Source organism: Ursus arctos, chromosome X (assembly GCF_023065955.2).
Source record: "Ursus arctos isolate Adak ecotype North America chromosome X, UrsArc2.0, whole genome shotgun sequence".
Classification (NCBI taxonomy): Eukaryota; Metazoa; Chordata; class Mammalia; order Carnivora; family Ursidae; genus Ursus; species Ursus arctos.
The window spans coordinates 39,968,825-39,987,698 of NC_079873.1; the positions used below are offsets into that span (position 1 = coordinate 39,968,825).

An 18,874-nucleotide genomic window follows, 5' to 3' on the forward strand; every position below is an offset into this window, starting at 1 on the left:
CCGCTAACTGCGCTCTTTCAAGACTCCCCCGGAAAACCAGACCAATTACAATCCCGGAATCCTGGAAATGCTGTGCCCAGATGGGGCGGACTTACTGGAAGAAGTAACTGAATCTGAGCAGTACAAGGAGTGGACTCGGTACTCGCCTCTGATCCTCACCGTGGCTCCCCCCAACCCCACCCCTGCTCACCTTCAGGCCTTCATATCTAGTTCCCAGTTTCTGGGGAGATTCGCTGCTGAAGGCTCACGCTGCTGTCCCTCCCTGGGAATTGCTTTCTGCAGCAGGGATTTGCCTTTCCCAAGATTATGCCTCCTTCCGGGGTGGGGGACAGCCTGTGCCTAATGATTGACTGATGTAAGAATACAAAGGCCTGGATACCCCACCTCAATGAGGGTAACGCTGAAGGTTCATCCTAGCTCCAGAGCTCCCCCAGAGGATTGGCTGAGGCTTCTGTTGTGGCTGCATCATAGCTCAACCTTTCCCTCTGCTGAATCCTGCCTCCCTCACTCCTCCCCCGCAACAGGTGTTGGTCCCAAGAGCTCTCCCCAATAAATCTGCACACAAACCTCAGAGTCTCAGGGCCTGCTTCCAGGGAAGTCTAAGAAAAGAAGCCACAAGAAGAGATAGAGTTTATATAACCCACTATATACATAGATACATAATAACCTATCCTATATATGTAATATATATTATATGACACCTCTAATGTTATACAGCAAATATAATATAGTATGGCTTATGTAACATATAATTTATTGCATATTACATACTAAGTGTATCTGCACCTAGAAGGTACATAAACAGACATATATAATTGGAATGAAAGTCTCAGTAAATGATTACTTTTACTATGTGCAACGGAGTCTGATATTTCCTATTCTATTTTATTCCGCTTGATGAAGAAAAACAAACACGTTTATATTATTATATACTATAAACCTATTATATAGCAAATGTATGATAGAGCATATGTCATATATAATATATGGCGTACGTTACTGATTATATTTCTTGGAGTAACGGTTCCACTAAATAGTAATAATTCCACTTACTATGTGTAATATATTCTTGTTAGATTCTATTTTCGTTTATACTACTGCATGAAGAAAATGAAATGCTGGTCACAAGCCAATAGGTGACCCACGGTTTGAACTAAACACTGGGCTAAATTATCTCTAGAAAGGGAGATGATTCTCAACTAGGAGTTCGCAACCGTGAGCCACAAGAGGACTTGAGACCCAGGAAAGAGTGAGAGGGGTGAGGTTTGGTGGACAAGGTGTCAGACTCTGTCAAGGTGTACTATCCATTACGGAGTTTGCACAACACCTCCTTTATTCCAGGCTGAGATCCCCGGAGCTCGGATGGTACTCTTAGTATCTGCAGGCAGGTGATGCCGAGGTCTCCGTTCCCCACCCTGAGCCCACTGTGCGCACACTGGCCCTCTCCCTTTGTCCATCCCACCCATCTATGGTAGACACTAAATAAACATTCGCTAGATCAACTGGAAGAAAAGACTAGAGCAGCTGCTGGGATAAAGGGGGGTTTCTGAGATGCAGAAGGGGGAAGGGAAGACTTTTTCACTGAATTTAACAGGTGCTCAATAAATGCTTGCCAGACAACTTCAAAAAAAATGGAGAACACTGGAGTTGTAATTGTGGAAAGGGGGAGGGTCTTGTCAGTATTCGGTAGATAATTAGTAAATGTTTGCTGGAACAAAGGAAAATGCAGCAAAGAAACTTCCTGGAGTGTAGGAGTGGGAAGGGAAGTCTAAAGGAGAGTGGTTACCAATATACAGCAGGGGCCCCATTAAGGTTCTTTGACTTCAGTGGAGCAAATTTCGCCAAGAAGATGGCTCCTGTGTGAGTGGGTGTTGGTGAAGGAACTGCTTTATAGATTGATGGAGAAAAGAGGGATGTAGTTGTTTGAAAAGAATACAGTCAGAGATTGAAAAATGCTTTTGGATTAATTGGGGGGAGGGGGAAGCAGTCGGGAAGATGGCTTCCAAGTGGGGGAGGGGACCTAGCCAGAATACAGTAGGTGTACATTGTGAGCTTTCCACATTGCGTAGTGGCAAAGGTCAGATGGAGATTGTCGAAGGGGGAATTAGGGCTTCAAGAGGGGGAGGGAAAGAGGCATTCAATATGGGGTCCTTAGTATACAACAAGTGCTCATTAAAGGATCGTGGGGTTGAATGGAGAAAAAGGTATAGAGAATCCAGCTGGTGGTTGGGGTTAGAAGGAAGGGGAACTTAAGGAGGAGGGTTCTTCCTAGTATATAGTAGTGCTAAATGGATGTCTCCCGCACTCTGACACATGGAAACTAAGCAATAAATACCTGTAGAATGAATAAATGGCTCTGAATAGAGAGAAAGGCTTCTGGATAAAGGCTCCTGGGGGGAGGGGTGATCTTGCCAGTAAAAAGCTGGTACTCAATAAATGTAGGCTGAGGTAGACCCCTGGAGAGAGAGGTCTTGAGATGGGGCAGCAACTTTCAGACTTGGAAAGAAGACGTTGAGGATGGCCCTTATATAGTAGGAACTAAGTAAGTGTTTACTGGCTTAGGTAGAAGAAAGACCTTTTGGGGTACAGACTTAAGATTGGGAGAGGGAATCCTAGACACTGAGGGGAGTAGAAAAGGGGTAATCCTTATAAATTGGGCTCTAGATTTATCAAAAGAAGCTTAATGACCTGCACAGTTTCTTCTAGGGGTAAGGAAGGGGTGTCTACTCCCTCCACACAGCAGGCACTGTATATATGCTTACCGGGTCCACTAAAAGAAAGACTTTGGGAAGAAGGTGTGAACATAGAGCACACAAATGGCACTCCATAAATGCTCACAGGAGCCACTGGAGGAAAAGGCCTTTGGGGGAAGGTGGTTAGAATTGAGCACCTGGCAGACAATACCTACCTAAATGCTCACTGGATCCATTAAAAAGAAAGGTCTTTGTGGGAGGGGGGCTAGGGATGGGCATACAATCACTGGATCCATTGGAGGAAAAGTCTTCAGGGAAGGGGAATGGGGATGCAGAAGCTTGATCTACGTAGGCTTGATTCTCCATCCATGAAAGGAAAGGCTTTTGTGGAGAAGGCACAGAATCAGGCACACAGTGGTACTCCACAAATGCTCCAAGGAGTGATTAAAAAGAAAAGGCCTCTGGAAAGAGGATTGAAATGGTGCACACAACAAGTGTTAGATATTTGATCACTGCATTAACTGGAGGCAAGCCTTTATGGAGAAGGTCTAAGGTTGGTTCATGCAGAAGGTGTTCAACACATGCAGACTGAAGCCGCTGGGGAAAGGGTATGGGGATGGGGTAAATAGCAGGCACTCGATAAATGCTTGCTGAATACACTGGAGGAAAGAAGCTTTAGAAAAGGCTCACATGGCAGGCAGGCAGGCGATAAATGCTAGGTGGCTCACCAGAGGAAAGGTCTTTGAAGTAGCTTGAGAATGGAGGATAAATGAGGCACTCAATAAATGCTTTCTAGATCCACTGGAGGAAAAGGATTTGGGGGAGAGTCTGAAGATGAGTCACACACAGAAGGTTCAAAAATGCTCATGGGACTCATTTGAGCAAAATATGTTTGAGAAAGGGGTTTGGAGATAGGGCATACACCAGACACTTAATAAATGCTTTCTAGATCCTTTGGAGAAATAAGCCCTTGGAGAGGGGACGTAGAGTTGGGACACCCAGAAGGCATTCAATAAAGGCTCACAGGATCCATTAAAGGCAACACTTTCAGTGAGAAGAGGTAATGGAATACGCAGCAGGCAATCAATGTTCACTGAATAGCTTAAAAGGTCTTTGGGGGAGTAGGGTTGGGATGGGGCACATACCACACTCGGGATACATGTTCGCAAGATCTATTAGAGAGAAGGCCTTAGGGCAAGGTTTGAGGGGGCAAGACACATAGCAAGCTCTCAATGAATGTTCACAAAATTCATGGAAGCCCAAGGCTTTGGGGAAGGGCTCCCGGATAAGGCACACTTCAGGTACTTGATAAATGCTCACAAGATCCATTAAAAGACAAGGCCTTTGGGGTGAGGGTTGAGGAGGGCAAGGCACATTAGGCTCCCGAATGCTCACAGGATATAGGAAGGAGGTACACAGCTGGCGCCCGATAACTGCTCCCTGTATGGATCGAGAGGGCCGGGTGGGGGGCAAGGGCGGGGCACACAGGAAGCACCCACCTTAATAATTTAAAGGAAAAGGGTTTGGGCTAGGGGGCCAGGTGCCTGGCACACAAGCGGTGCTTGCTAAGTGCTCCTGGTGGAACCATCTGGGGACCCAGGCCCGCGGGAAGACGTCCGCGGCAGTGGCTTACCAGTCGGTGTGGGGCTCGTCGATGACCAGCAGCACCCTGGCGGCAGCGCCCCCACGACCTGCGCCCCCAGAGCCGCCGCCCACCTGCTCGCTGAAGGTGGCCGCCGCGGCCGCCGTGGTCTGCTTGACCGCGTTGGACAGCGACGAGAAGAAGCCACCACCCCCCGAAGACCCGGGACTAGGGGCAGCCGGAGAGGCCACAGGGGCGGACCCGGAGGCCCTCTCGGCAGTGGCAGTCGCGGGACCGGGCGTGGCTCCGGGGCTGGGGGCAGCAGGCGGCGGCGGGGGCGGCTGCGGGCGCTGCAGGTCTGTCATGTACCCATTTGGCAGATTGGCCATGAAGTTGCTGTCCGACAGGCGGCGCCGCAGGTAGTTCATGGCTGCGGCGCGGGGCAGGGGGTCCTAGGAGCAGTCTGGTCAGGAGCCGCGGGGGCGGACCGCGCGGGGCCCAGGAGCACAGCTGCGCTCTCGGGCACGACGCGACTCTTCGGTTGCCCGCTGCAGACTGAGGCAGCGCTGAGTCGCCGCCGCCGCAGCGCGGATGGTCGCGCCCGTACCCCCCTATCTCGCGCCCCTCGTGGTGCTGTCCAGCTGGGCAGGCGGCGGCGCGGACGCGACCAAGGCGACCGGGAAGGGGAGTTTGGGGAGGAACGGCGAGTGACGTCAGCGCGCCTTCAGTGCTGGGGAGGCGGTGGCACGCGCCGGTAGGCGGGGGCGAAGGAGCTGTCCGTGGTGCTGAAGGCGGCAGTGCGCACGCGCCACGCCGCATCCTGGTTCCCCTCCCCCTCGTCCGATAGGGGATGCGCAATTTGGGGAGTGGGGGCGGGGTAGATACTTGTCGGGAGGGTCGGGGTGAGTGGTCAGGCAAGACCCCCACCCAGCCAAATTCTGCTCTTCACACCCGGTCGCACCCACACGCAGGATTCTCTGCAGATACTGTTTCCAGGGTCGATATTCACCACAGAAGGCATGTGGAGGTGTGTGTGTGTGGGGGGGAATGGAGGCACACGCAGAGACTTAAAAGTAAAGAAATAACCTCCTCACCGCGACAGATGGGGGTCACAAGCAGTACCCTGTGAGGGGAGATCAATTTCCCATATCCATACGGGCTCAGCTAGTCAGAGAGGGGGTGCGGGGGCGGCACAGACAGCATCAGACAGGCTGACTTGGACACTTGGGCGGGGTACACACCCTTGCCCTGGGTTGCAGGGGCCTGGAGGCATACAGGAATGACACACACGTGGAGATACATATAGACACACACAAAAATAAAGAAACACACGGAGGCACGTACAGACAGAGAACACACGGATCTAGGTATCTATATGGACATACACAAGCCCAGGGTAACATATGGGCATGCATGCATACACACGTGCATATATGCGTATACACACAGGAACCACACCTACACACAGAGACCCAAGGAAACTCACACGAACATGCACACCCAGACAAATCACCTACCCACAGACGATCACGATAAACCTAGATCTGCCACACAGACACATTCCCTGAAGCTCCAGACCTGATGTGTGTGTCCATCTCCGTTCCCCCCACCAGGGCCCTACACACACACACACACACACACACACACACACACACTCAATCTATATGCCCCTATCGCTCTGCCCTGGATAACCCAAAACCCACCATAACCACCTGATATTATCAGTGCCCATGACTCTGCAAAGGGGAACTTTCCACAGACAGAGGCAGACCCATCCTAGGGTATGCACACAGTAGATGCCAAATAATGTTTGACTCATGAGAAAATGACCTTTATGGTCCAGGCAGAGGGGGGCTGTGGAAGCCATGCTGTCAGCTCCTGTAAGATCCTGACTGCAATGAAAGCACGAATCCATTTAAAAACAATCATTTGTTGACAGCATCCAACTAAGCTGCTTAAGTGTATTGTTTCATCCAACCAGTACAACAATACTATCGGGTGGGGAACATTCCCATTTTACAGATGAAGGAATCCAAGAGCTCCAATTTATTCCCAAAGGGCCACGTTCACTTTGTGATCCGTGCATTTTTTTAAAAAAAAGAATGTGCTAGAAAGAGGTGCCAGTGTGGCTGAAACAAAGTGAGCAAGGGGGATTTGTGGCAGGAGATGAGTTCAGAGAGGCCAGCAGGGACCAGACTGAGCATAGTGAGAGATGTTGGTGGACCAAGTGAGGTAGAAGAAGACATGGTAAGAAACAGGCAGATTTGGAGTCTTTTCTGCCTGCAGGGTTTTCAGGTGAATCGTCCACTTATTCATTTGTTCATTCTTTATTTATTAAATCCTTGGCCTGTTTAAACAAGGTAGTAAAGGTGTGGAGTCTAGAGTCAGAGTGCTAGAAGTTCAAACTAGGCCTCCACCATACCCCTGGGAAAGTGACTTAACCCCGCTGAGACTTGGTTTCCTCATCTGTCAAGATCATCACCGACCCATCTCTAAGGGTGTGTTGGTGGGGAGAGGAGACAACCTCTATATTTTCGCCTGTGCTGTGACTTCTGCCAGGAATGTCCTTTACCTTCTCTCAAGGATCATCTTTGGCCAAGGTCTCCAGGAAGTCCCCTTCCCCAGAACTCATATTCCATCCCCTCTTTCCCCTAGCCTCCCCAGTCCTCAAGTCCAATACTTCCAAACCATTCTCTACTCCCTCCTCCATGCCAGGCAGCTTCAGTCCCACCTCCAGGCCTTTGTTTTGGCCTTTCCTTCCCTCTCTTTCCTGGCTGCTCTTTCCAGCATTCCATATCTCAGTGTTGCCCAGATGGGGAACTCTCATGAATCACGTATTTTCCAACATTTAGAAGTCTGTGCTTCTCAGTTTTTTGCTCAGTAACTGAAGTAAACAAGCTGTGCTGGACGCATGGTGCCCTCTCTGGGGGATAGGAGCAGCTGCAAGTCTACAGACTTCTCTGGTTCCTCTGGGAGCCAGAAGTTGGGCTCCTTAGGAATCTGTCTCTAGAATGCCTCTTCCTAGGGCCCCTATTCCCACGTTTCTAGTACTCATGACCCCCAACATCATTCCCTTTCTCCAGGTGGCTCGGTTTCCAGAAATTAATGTTTTGGAGATTGTTTTGTGGAAGAATGAGGATTCCCCTCAGAAGTGTCTCAACTCCCTGAGGCAGAGGTAAGTCTCCTCTGCACTGTCTCCATCTTCTCCAGCAGGAATGAACAAACAGAAAGGGCTCCAGGAGTGATTTTCTTTGTTGTGCATCAGTGAGCAATGACTCTGAAACACACACCCCTGACATATGCTTGTAATCGGTATCGTACCCACATTTATAACTCACACATATATACCCACGACACCTTAATGCACATGTACATGTGTGCACGTGTACACAAACACACACACCTGTAACTCAGATTGTTATGGTGCACACATGGTTGTAACTTTACACGCATTCCACATACACTCAATACATCCTTAATTCTTGCACAGACCCATAGGTCTGCATATCACACATACACAAAGGTATGTGTCTCATGATGCACAAAGTTCCACTCTCTTGTAGACACATACCTCTCGTACCCTGTGGTAAACAACCAGAATCACTCCCTTCAGCTCATTCTTCCCAAGATGGCCAAAAATTCAACTTTGTCTTTACTTCAACCCATCAACTGACCCGTTTTATGGGGGGAAATCGACCCAGAGACGTGAGCACCTTGACAGAATCCAGGTGTCACTCATCTCCCATCTGAACGCTTCCACAGAGGGGTCCCTCCACTCACAGCAGACACCGTGCTTCAAATGTCCAGCCCGCTACCTTTCTGTGCCTCAGTTTACTCCTTTGTAAATGGGATAATAATAGTGACCCTCATAGGCTTGTTGTGGAGTAAGCGAATTCATGCTGTGCAACCTAAAACACTACCAGGCACGCAGCAAGTACTCTCTAAGTATTAGCTAATACCATAATTATGATGATTCTTCTGATTTGCCTCATCACCAGGGGCTCAGCATTCAGTAAATGCTAATTAGTGCAACACTGAATGAGCAAATGCTAACAGCATTAGTGTCGGGGTTTGTTCCCTTCACTGTGGAGACACGTGCTGTTCTGACTCCTCTATTCTCCGTGATGTCCAGCGCTATTGTTAGTATACAGTAGGCGTTGATAAGTGTTGAAAAAAATGTTCAACGAAAGGATCGCATATTCTGAGTTTGTTCCCTCGCTCACATGTCCTCTCCTTCTACCAGTCCTCCTCCACCCCAGATGCCCAGACTTCGTTCTAGTATACAGTAGACGCTATAAAGTGTTGAATGAATGCACCAATACTAAAGGAATCTGTGTCTGGGTTTGTCTCGGGGGCTCCTTCTGGCAGGTGCTGACTCTGGCTTTTCGCTCCCGCCCCAGCTCAGAGCACCTCACAGGCACTTCCTCGGTCCACCCCCGGCCAACTGCCACCCCCCTTTCGGTCTTCGCTAATTGCGGCATTGGAGCTGGGCTGTTGGGAGTGGGTGGGTGCAGGTGTTCGCGCGGCTGGGTGCCAACCCCAGCCACGCCTCTGCCGCCTCTGCCGCGGCTCAGTGCCGGATTGATGCGGCACCCGCCAGCCGAGAGGCTCCGGCGGGTGGGAACCTAGGCACTCCGGCCAATCAGAAAGTGCCGGCCAGGGCGAGTAGCCAACCAGAAAGCCCGTAACGCGGAGCTCTGCAGAGGGACGTGCTGGAGGGCCCCGGGACACTGCGCAAGGGGTGGGGGGCAGACACGGGGGCTAAGGCAGCGGCGAAGGGACGGATACTCCCCTTCGCTTCTGCCAAGCTGTGACCACGGTGGACGAGAGTTTTCCACAACGAGCCACCGCGACTCTGCCCCCGTGCCGTGCCCTTTGGCCTAGAAGATGCTATTGCCCCACTCCTGGGGAAGAGGCCCATTTATTGAGGTCTGGGGGGGGGCAGAGGGTCGGAGCGGGAGAGGGAGGTGTTAGAGCTTCTCATCCTCAGGGTCTTGGCAGACAGGCACGTGTAGACATGGCAGTTTCTCCTCCACCACCAACTTCTGCCCCTGCAGCGCCTCGCACCGTGGTGACGGTTTCCCCCAGAAGGTCACGTTCTTCTCACCCTGACCTTCGACCACGGTAATGGTGGGCCTGGGGCATTAGAGGGGGAATGGAGGGGAGAAGCTCAGGGAAGGCAAGAATGCACTCGACAAACTCTTATTGAGTGCCTACTGTGTGCCCAACACTATTTGTCAGCTCTGAGATATTGGGCAATCTCTTTACCTTCCCTGTGCTCATCTGAAAAATGGTAATAATTGGAAGAATAGTAATACCCACCTTACTGGGCTGAGTGAGGATAAATGACTTAATTTTGGTAAAAGGCTCAGAGTGGTGTCTGGTACACAGTAAGTACTCAAAAAATGTTAGTAATTGTTACTCATTGACAAGAGCTACCTTCTCTTACCTCCAAAACCCTTTACGTCTCTCCCCACTGCCCAGTGGGGGAAAAAAAACACCAAAATGCCTTGCCCTGGTATTTGAGGCCTTGTTTCTGGGTCTGCATGCCTGCCCCAAGCCTATCTCTCTCTTCCACTTTATTCGGACTTAGTCCCACGTCCAGAATGGTCTTTGCCTGGCTTGTTCCTCCCACGAGACAAGCATTCCATTCATTCACTCTCACCCCCGTTCCCTCAGTCAAATCCATTCATTTCCCTACTCTGTCACGTGCTTCCTGCCTCCACTCAACGCCTCTAACTCATCTTCAGGACCCACTAGAGACCCCAGAGCTGGAGACCATTTCCCAGATGGCAGGCCTTTCATGAGTTGAAAATAGCCCACTTCCTCTAGTGGCTTGATGTATGTGGAAATAAAGAAGGGGGGGAGTGAGTGTTTTTACCCTCTCTAACACCTGGGCCACCAGGAAACCAGCTTTGGGCAGCTGGTCACCAGTGTCCAGGACTCTGCTCACACAGTCTTGACACTGGGAGTACCTTTCCTGACCCCTTCCTGCCTGGTGAGACCTGACCAGTTTCCTGGACCCGGGGCAAGGTGTCAGTCCCTTTTCCATGTGCCATCTGCCCTGCCTCTGCCTTCTGTCAGGGCCCTGCTGACCTGGATCCCTCGGGGGACCCACAGGACCTGGGTTCTGTGTGTCTGCAAGTGTTGCCGAAAAGGCCTCAAGTGTCCTGGGGCCGTGAGACGTTGAGTGAGATGTGGGTGGCTGAAGGAATGAGTCAGTGGATGAAGGCCTGAGTGACTGAAGGAGCAAATGGAAGCGTGGGTAACCGAGAGAGCTGAGCGCGAGGTCACAGGAAGGACTGGGTGAGTGGCCGGGTGGCTGAGGGACTGAATGAGAGACAGAGGCGCACAGAGGCTGCTCATTCTCCCCTCAGGATCCTCTTTCTTGGGTGCTTCTTTAGTGTCTCTCCTCTTCCGGCAGGAGGGAGATGACACTCGTCAAGGCAGGCACCTGAGACCCAGAGGTGGCTGCCCTGCTTGTGGGGAGCTGAACTGACTCTCCCACCCTCACTGCCCACATATGGATATCATGACCCCCTCCTGGGCACGCTTTGCTCCCCCACTCACGAGAAGTTGGGGAGCTGGGCCGTGCAGAGGCGCTGGCGGATGCGGACGGGGTTGGGGCCACAAGGGGGCATGCACAGCCCCCAGGAACTCCACTCAGACCATGAGCCTTTCCCTGCAATGAGTCAGAATGAGAGGTCTCAGTGGGGTGGTGAGAGACAGAGAGAGACAGAGAGGTGGCAGGGCCACGGGGTCCAAGGTGAAGTCAGAAACCCCCCTCGCTGCACAAGCTGCCCCATCCCCACAGTGGGGTCTGCGGGGGGTGGGGGGCACTCACAGCCACAGCGCTGGATGTTATAGCAGTGACGGATATCTTGTTGCTCCCCAGGGCACCGCCGTCCATCAAACTTGCGGCCCTTGCAGCTCCTCGAGCGTGTCTGCTGGCCCGGGATCTCCTTACAGCTGATACTGTTTATGTTCCGACGGATGCAGGGGCTCCACTCGTCCCAGGACCCCCACTCTCCATCCACTGCAGAGACAGGGGCAACCAGGGCTTGCACCAAAGAAGGGAGCCAGTGAGGGGATTCAGAGCAAGGAATGGCGACCAGGGGAAGGAGCGGCGGTGATCAGAGGTGGGGCCGAGGCATCAGGGCCAGGAATAGGGGCATCCGAGGCAGGAACAAGGCATTAGCAACAGGAACTGGGCAGCAGGGTTGGGGGAGGGGCTTAGGCATGGAGATGGTGCATCTTGAGGTACTGACCAGGGCAGGGCACAGCCGTGTTGCAGATGTGGGTCCGGGTGGCCTCGCCAGCACAGGGGGGACCCCCATGCTGGGGCACAGGGTGATCGCATTTCCGTCTTTCCAGGGTCTGGCCCAGGCCACAGGTCACAGGGCAGGGGGTCACAGGACCCCATGCCCCCCAGCCCCCAGCCACTGTGGGGGTGAGAAGAAAGGAATGAGAAGAAAGGCCACCTCCATCTCCCCCTCGGCCCCTAGACCCTTGAGGTGGACTGCCCCAAAATGAAGAGCTCCATGGTCACATGGTCTAAGGTCTCTGTCCCCTGAAATGGCAGAGCATCTGTGCCTGAATCGAGAACAGCGTGTCAGGGGCCCCATCCCCGTGTACCTGGGCAGGGTGGCAGGCCGGAGCAGGGCCGGGTTTCGTGGTCCAGCCCCGGGCACGGCTTCCCAGGAGGTTCCTTGGAGGGCTCAGGTGCGGAACACTTGCGGCTTCGTCTCTGGGTAGGTGCACTGGGTCCACCGTGGCAGGACCCCGAGCAGGAGCCCCAGGGACCCCAAGTGGCCCAGGCCCCGTGTACTGTGGTGTGATGGGGGTGGGGGGACACCAAGTATGGTCACGTGTGCCGAAGTCCTCCCACCCTGGAAGTTCCCTGCTGTAACCCCCCAGCTCTGCCCTGGGTGCCCGCCTCCGTGCCCGCATCAGCGGCCTTCACTCACTGGGGCAGACCTGCTGGGTGTCACAGGCCTCGGACTCCCGTGGCTCTCCTGGGCAGTGGCCCCCACACTTGGGGGTGGGTTGATTACATTTTCGCTGACGGGTCCGGGTCCCTTTGGAACAGGTGACAGAGCAAGGCGTCCAGGGCTCCCAGTTGGACCAGCCACCCATCTCTATGGGAGAGAGGTGAGGGGGACAGGAGGGAAGCAGGGGCATCATTCAGGGGTCCTCACTTCCTTATGTGCCCCACGTCCTCTGCCACACCTGGTCCACCATTGTCGCTTGTCTGGACGACTGCAATAGCCTTCACGCTGGTCCCGCTGCTTCAGCACTCACCACAGACCATCCGCCCTCCTCCGGACAGTGAGAGGGATCTGTCACACCCCAAGTCCGATCACATTTCTCCTGCCCACAACCACACAATAAAAGCCAGCGTCCTCACCGTGGCCCACAAGGATCGGGCCCCCCTTTGGCCTTGCTTCCCACAGCTCTCCTCCAGCCACACGGGCATCTTCCTTAGCGCCTCACAAACATCAGGCGCGGTCCTACCCTCAGGGCCTCTGCCCTGACTGTGTGTTCCCCGGGGCCAGGCGACAGGCTGTGCTCGCCTGCCCTGCTGAGCTTCCTCACCAGGACAGCACTTCTGGTCCTCACAGGCCTGCAGCTGCCACTCAAGGGTCCCAGTCTCCACCTTCTCGGCACACTGCCCATCATGGCCTATGCAGCGCCGGTGCCGCAACTGGGATCCCTCGGAGCAGGTCACTGAGCAGGGGGCCCACGCAGACCATGGGGACCACCGCGGGGACCTGTAGAGAGGAGCACACGTGTCCTACCCTAGCTTGAGCTGGCAAGGATGGGGTGGACTGGACTGCAGGGCGAGGGCAGGCACAGACAGGGGTGCAGGATACATGTACGTGGGATGGATTGATCAGAGTACCTACCCCTTGGGGATGTTGAGGATTGAACGGGACAAGGAGCGCACACAGTAAGTACTTAATAATATCACTGACCTTCATGACTGGGGATCTGGAACACTTTGAAGTCCCCCAAGGCTAGTGCCAGACATTCAGTAAGCAAATGTGTGGCCTAAGGGCCCAGAACTGCTTCAGAAACCTATCAGGCCACCACCATGCTCGGTAGCTGGCAAACAGAAAGTTCTTAATAAATAGGGGCTATCGTCCCAGTTAGCTTAGAGACCCCATCAGAGATGCCCCAGATCTGGGGCGGCTGGGTGACTCCGTTGGTTAAGCATCTGACTTTTGATTTCAGCTCAGGTCAGGATCTCACGGTCATGATCTCGGGGTCATGAGATCGAACCCTGCATCAGGCTCCACACTGAGTGTGGAGCCTACTTAAGATTCTGTCTCCCTCTACCCCTCTTCCCGCTTGCATGCTCTCTCTCTCAAAAAAAATTTTTTTAAAAGATAAATACTCCAGATCTATCCCCAACCCCATGTGCAGCACAATACTAAATTGATGTGAATGGTTGACATTACTAGGGTCCCAGAACGGCCTTCAAAAACCCTCAAGCTCCCCATCCCCATGGTGTGTGTATCTGGGATATATGCTAAGCTGTTAGGAAACATGTCTGGCATACACTAAGGGCTCATTACATGTAAGCTGGAGTCATGATTAGGAGACTAGAGTCACCCTCAGAAATCCTCCAGCTACCCCTGACCTCTGCAATGCATCCAGTAGGCTGGAAGTGATCAATGAACGTAAAGTGTCATAATTAGGGGGCTGGAGCTGCCCTCAGAATTTCCCAAACTCTCCCACCCTGACACGTCTGTATGCAGTAAGCACTCAAGGTGAGCTGGCATCACAATTAGGGGACTTGAGCTACCTTCAGAACACACCTGACCTGTATCCCACCCTCCAAGGCTTCCAGTACACAGGAGGTGCTCAGTAAATGGAAGCTATGGCAGTGGGTCTCAACCAGGGGCGATTTTGCCCCTGGGGGGGACATTTGGCAATGTCCGGAGGATTTTGGTTGTCGCAATTGGTTGGGGGGAGTTGCTACTGGCATCTAGTGGGAGGCCAGGGATGCTACAAAACACAGGTTTTGCAATGCACAAGTCAGACGCCCACAACAAAGAATTTTCTGGCCCCAAACGTCAATAGAGCTGAGGCTGAGAAACCCCAAGCTATGGTCATGATCGGGGCCTTGGAGTCACCCTTGGAAACCCCAGAGAAGGAAAGAGCCCAGTTCTGGGTGGCCCTGTACCCCAGGCTCCCCCTCACCTGCATGCGTGACAAAGCTTGCTGCCAGGCTCCTGAAAGCCATAGGCAGGGTTGAGACAGCAGTCTTCCACACTGACACCTCCCCCCAGGAGGCCCTTGCATTTGCCGGAGGATTCCTCATACTGGGTGAAGCAGAGTACGGGGACTGAGCCTGGAACGGGGCGGGGGGGGGGGGCACCGTCAGCGGTGTGATGGATCCGGGCACCCCTGCGGGCCTGCGGGGCCCTCCCGCACTCACCTGTGGCCGGAAGCAGGGTGAGCAGCAGCAGCAGCAACTGAGGAGTCTGCCCTGGGGCACGCATGTTGAGCGCTGCACCCCTGCAGTCCTGCCGCCCTGCCAGAGAGGAGGCCTGGCTTTGTATGGGCTGACCTGGCTCTGGGATCAGTGGCAAAGAGGAACTGGGCCAGGAGGAACTGGGCGGGTAAAGGGCTGCGGGGTGGGGTGTGGGTGGGGGGCGCCGTGCAGGGTCTCTGCAGTTCCAACTTCTCTACTGGCACCTTTGCCCTGGAGCCTCCTGCCCCCCTCTCCCCTCCCTACTTCCTGTCTCACTCTTGGTCCAGTCTCGCTTGTCACTGTATCCCCAGTAACTCTTTAGCACTCAATGCTCCCTGGACACATTCTTACTGAGAGGAAATGGAGCATAAACTTCGTAGCTGTGTGACCTTGGGCAAGTCACTTGAACCTCTCTGGGCCTCAACTCCCCCCCCCCCCGCCCCGTAAAATGCCATCTCTACCACAACGATGGGGTCAATCTCATGCGGATGCTGAACGAGGGTGAAATGAGCTCCGTGTGTCCCTCCTCATTGAGTGGAGCAGGCATTGAGATAATTGCTTCATCCTCTTTCCTGAAAGTGAGGTTGCCTGTGGTCAGCAGGGGCAGGGGAGGTCAGCAGTGGGGGAAGTGAGAAGGGGAAGTGAGAAGAGTGTGGGGAGAAGGGTTTGAGAGTGAATTGGGGATATCCACTGCCCCAGGGCTCCAGCTGGGAACACCCCCCCAACACACACTGGCCCCAGGGGAGGGGGTGGCTGGGAGGGAATCAGCTTGGCCATGTTCTATCAGAGTAACTGAGGTAGGTGACAACCCCCTCCCTGAGCCTACAGCATAGAGTTTGTTGCAAACATTGGGAGTTTAAGATTTTTAAAAGTCCTCAGAACAGTGCCTGGCATACAGTAGGTGCTGTTTGTTAAATACATTCATTCAACATTTGCTAAGCGCTTATTGGGTGTCAGATGCTGTTCCTGGCACTGAACAGAGCAGAGAGTAAGACAGCCAGAAACCCTGGCCCTCGAGGGGCTTATGCCCTAAAAGAGGAGACAGATCAAAACCGTCCTCTCTCACAGAAGCCTTCCCCAGCTACCCTTTTTGTACAGGACCCCTGTCATTCTGTAGCGCAGGGGCTCTCAAACCTTACTGTGCCTGAGAATCATCTGGAAGATGTGTTCAATCCTGTTTCTGATTTCGTAGGTCTGGGGTGGGACACAAGAACAAACATTTCTAACAGGCTCCCAGGTGACGCTGCTGCTGCTGGTGTGGGGAGCACACTTAAGAGCGATTCTAGCCAGTGACACCTCTTTTTCTTTGTAGGTGTCGTCTATAAAAATAATGCTATGTGCTCCTTCTTTTACTAAGTCCTCTTCAGCCCCTTTTCTGTGCAGGTAAAAGGTAAAACCAAGCTCCACGGACCCGCTTTTTTTTTTTCCTTTTTTTCCTTTTTAAGGAATCTCTACACCGATCATGGGGCTCCAACTCACAACCCCCGAGATCCAGAGTTGCATGCTCTTCCGACTGAGCCGGCCAGGAGCCCCTCTTTCTTTGTTTCTTATTAGCCCTGATGAGTGAAACTCCAGAGCTCACTTTAAAAGCAGGAATCTCTATAATGAATAAAAAGGAGTCTAAGAAAGGAAGGCAAGGTTTCGTTTCCTCTGCATTCGTGGAGGGAGAGGTACCATTCTGCAAATTCGCACAATGTAATAGAATTTGATTTGGTCAGATGTTAAAAGAGAACTTTCTCAAGAATGTTGGTCTTGTGTTATGGGGCAATAAGGTGTGTTGACATCTGTATCCTTCACACATGTATTCTGTTTCCTGATCATACAGGCCTGTCTTTGGAAGTATGCTTTGAACAAAGGAGTTCTGTTAAGATTCCAAGACTTCAGACATCAGCGCTGTGTTACCCCATGGAAACAAACTCCCCCGGAAACCTGTGATTCTGGTTGGCTGTGTTTTCTAATCACCGGCTGCCCTGGTAATAGTGTTATAATCAATACTTCCTTTGTGCCTAAACCTTATACTCCAAGGACGTCCTGTGGGAAGAGGACTGTTGGTGCTTTCTTTTCCCACGTTTGTGCAATAAAATGACTGCAGCTTTTTTATTTAAACAGAGTGAAAAGTCTTGTCTCACGAAATTATTGCGCTGCTACCTGATGATGATGTACTTAACTGTTTCTTGTCCGTCGCCCTCACTGAAATAGCTGCTCGCCGAAGGGCAGGGATTTGTGTCTGGTTTGCTAACTGCTGTTGTCCGCAGGGCTCATAATCGGGTGCCGAATGGATCGATCAACTGTCCAAACTCTAGACAGAGCCTGACATGTGCGATGAAGGGTCATGGGGGTTGGAGGTAAAAAATGTGGGCCTCACCGGTGGGGGGGATTGAGTTGTGTCTCGAGTGCCGGAACCAGACCGGAGCACCCTGGAGCGGGCTTGTGGGAAGAGGGAAGGGAATCCTAGGTGGAGCCCTGGGAAACTCCAGAATTTCAAGTTTTGGAGAACTGGGGGCAGATAGCACAGGGGATGGAGGCAGCGAGACCAGTGCAGGAAGTGGCTTTCTCCCACGCCTGGCACATTCGATCCGTGGTCTCTCATACCGTCTCATCTGGTCTTGGTCGTTGTCTCGAACTTTTTTTTTTTTCTTAACACAGTTACACACACAGTTCTGGATCTGCAGCCTCTACTAGGAAACTCTTAGGAACAGGCTCACACACGTACTCGGTCCCACAGCCTCTCGGCCTTGCCCTCAGTCACACACTTGGGGTCATTTTTTCTGTCATGGATGCCTAGTGTCCTACTAACAGTGTCTCTCACACACACACACGCACACGTCTCAACAGCCTCCCTCATTCGGCCACGGTCACCAACGTTTCCTCTTGACCAGTTTTGCACACGCACACAAACGCAGTCACGCCTTTAGCTGTTGCTACCACCCAGCCCCTGATTTACAGCCCTGGCTGGTCTCTCGGGAACTTTCTCGCACACGAACTCAATCAGCACCTCTCCCACGTCTTCTCGCGCCAGCCCCCATCTCGCACACCCACAGCCCCTGCTGGTGGCTGAGATGCACACGCACACACCATCACACGCTGCCTCGGACGCTGTGTCCGTCACCTCGTGTCCCATCTCAAGCTGCGTGCTGCATGCCCAGGCTCCGTGCACGGTCTTTCCTTGGGTCTTGCAGAGACGTGGACACAAACCCGGCCCAATCCGTTTCCCAGCCGCCGGCCCGTCGCGGTCACTCGTCCTCGGTCCGCCTCTGCCATCTGCGGTCACTAATCCCCACCGGCTCTGAGGCTCTCGACGTGGTGCGCACACGGTCTCCCCCGGCCGCCTTGGTCCTTTCCGCCACCGTTCGCTTAGCAGGGACACTCGGGCAGGACGATGGCCCCGGTCGCTTCTCCCACGCAGCGAGGCCCCCGATCCCACGGCCCGGCTTCCCCTCTTCACACCCACAGAGCCTCCAACTGCAGTCCCGCGGGAGCGGCTCCGCACACGCGCACACGCGCACCCGCTCGCGCACCGCCCGGCGTTGATGTTTCGCTCGCGTGGCGCCATGTTCCTCTCGCGGGCTGTGTCAGTCGCTTGGCCCCACCGCCCTTTTCCCTCACGCTGTCCCAGTCCCTGAGCCTCCGGGCCAGACGGGAGTAGTAACCGTCATCAGTCTGCCGCTCGTCTGGGGTACACACACTCACACGTGCACGCTCGCAGCCTCAGACTCCCCCAGTCGGAGCCCGTTTCTCTCACAGCCCTCGCCAGTCTCACAGGAACGGTGTCCTCACACTTGCTCCCGCGTTCTTGGAGCTCGTGCCTCACGGCCATTTTCCCTCACGCTGTCCACTCTTTTCCACCAGGCTTGCAGGACTTCAGCGGCCACGGCAGCCTTGCACGAGGTTGCACACACCGTCCCCTCCCGCCACAGTCCTGATGCTTCCGTACAGGGAAGCTCGTCGCCCGCGCCCAGTCCCCGACCCTCCCCGCCGCACCTGTGCACCTGCACAGGCTCGCGCGTCGTTTTGGTCACTTGGTCCGCCGCGCTCACCATCGTCGGCCTGTCAAACGGTGCGGGAGGTGCCGTCCCTGCCACCTGGGCCTGTACAGGACGTCACGCTTACCTCCAGGCT

The 18,874-nt window shown here is 53.5% G+C and overlaps 2 protein-coding genes across 3 annotated transcripts in view; both read right to left on the reverse strand.

The window, feature by feature from the left end:
- SYN1 (synapsin I) overlaps nucleotides 1-4,703 on the reverse strand; it is a 47,509-nt gene extending 42,806 nt beyond the window's left edge. For both annotated transcript variants that reach the window (XM_044389385.3, XM_026513466.4), the window contains exon 1: nucleotides 4,327-4,703. In XM_044389385.3, the coding sequence (XP_044245320.1) occupies nucleotides 4,327-4,703 (377 nt within the window). The remainder of the gene's footprint in view (nucleotides 1-4,326) is intronic.
- Nucleotides 4,704-9,177: 4,474 nt separating this feature from the next.
- CFP (complement factor properdin) lies at nucleotides 9,178-14,968 on the reverse strand. The gene is made up of 9 exons (XM_026513494.4): nucleotides 14,720-14,968; nucleotides 14,482-14,632; nucleotides 12,871-13,046; nucleotides 12,243-12,413; nucleotides 11,911-12,102; nucleotides 11,544-11,717; nucleotides 11,120-11,311; nucleotides 10,846-10,957; nucleotides 9,178-9,411 (listed from the first exon to the last, which is right to left on the reverse strand). The coding sequence occupies exons 1-9, from the start codon at nucleotides 14,781-14,783 to the stop codon at nucleotides 9,246-9,248; spliced, it is 1,398 nt and encodes a 465-aa protein (XP_026369279.1). The 5' UTR covers nucleotides 14,784-14,968; the 3' UTR covers nucleotides 9,178-9,245.
- Nucleotides 14,969-18,874: the final 3,906 nt, after the last annotated feature.

What these genes read in the sequence shown, in the direction of transcription:
- CFP (XM_026513494.4), bottom strand. Translation starts at nt 14,783, where the DNA reads ATGCGTGCCCCAGGGCAGACTCCTCAGTTGCTGCTGCTGCTGCTCACC. An exon ending in CACCCTGCTTCCGGCCACAG is followed by an intron (nt 14,633 to 14,719) that starts GTGAGTGCGGGA and finishes GCCCCGTTCCAG; the next exon opens with GCTCAGTCCCCGTACTCTGC. An exon ending in GCCCAGCTCCCCAACTTCTC is followed by an intron (nt 9,412 to 10,845) that starts GTGAGTGGGGGA and finishes CTAATGCCCCAG; the next exon opens with GCCCACCATTACCGTGGTCG.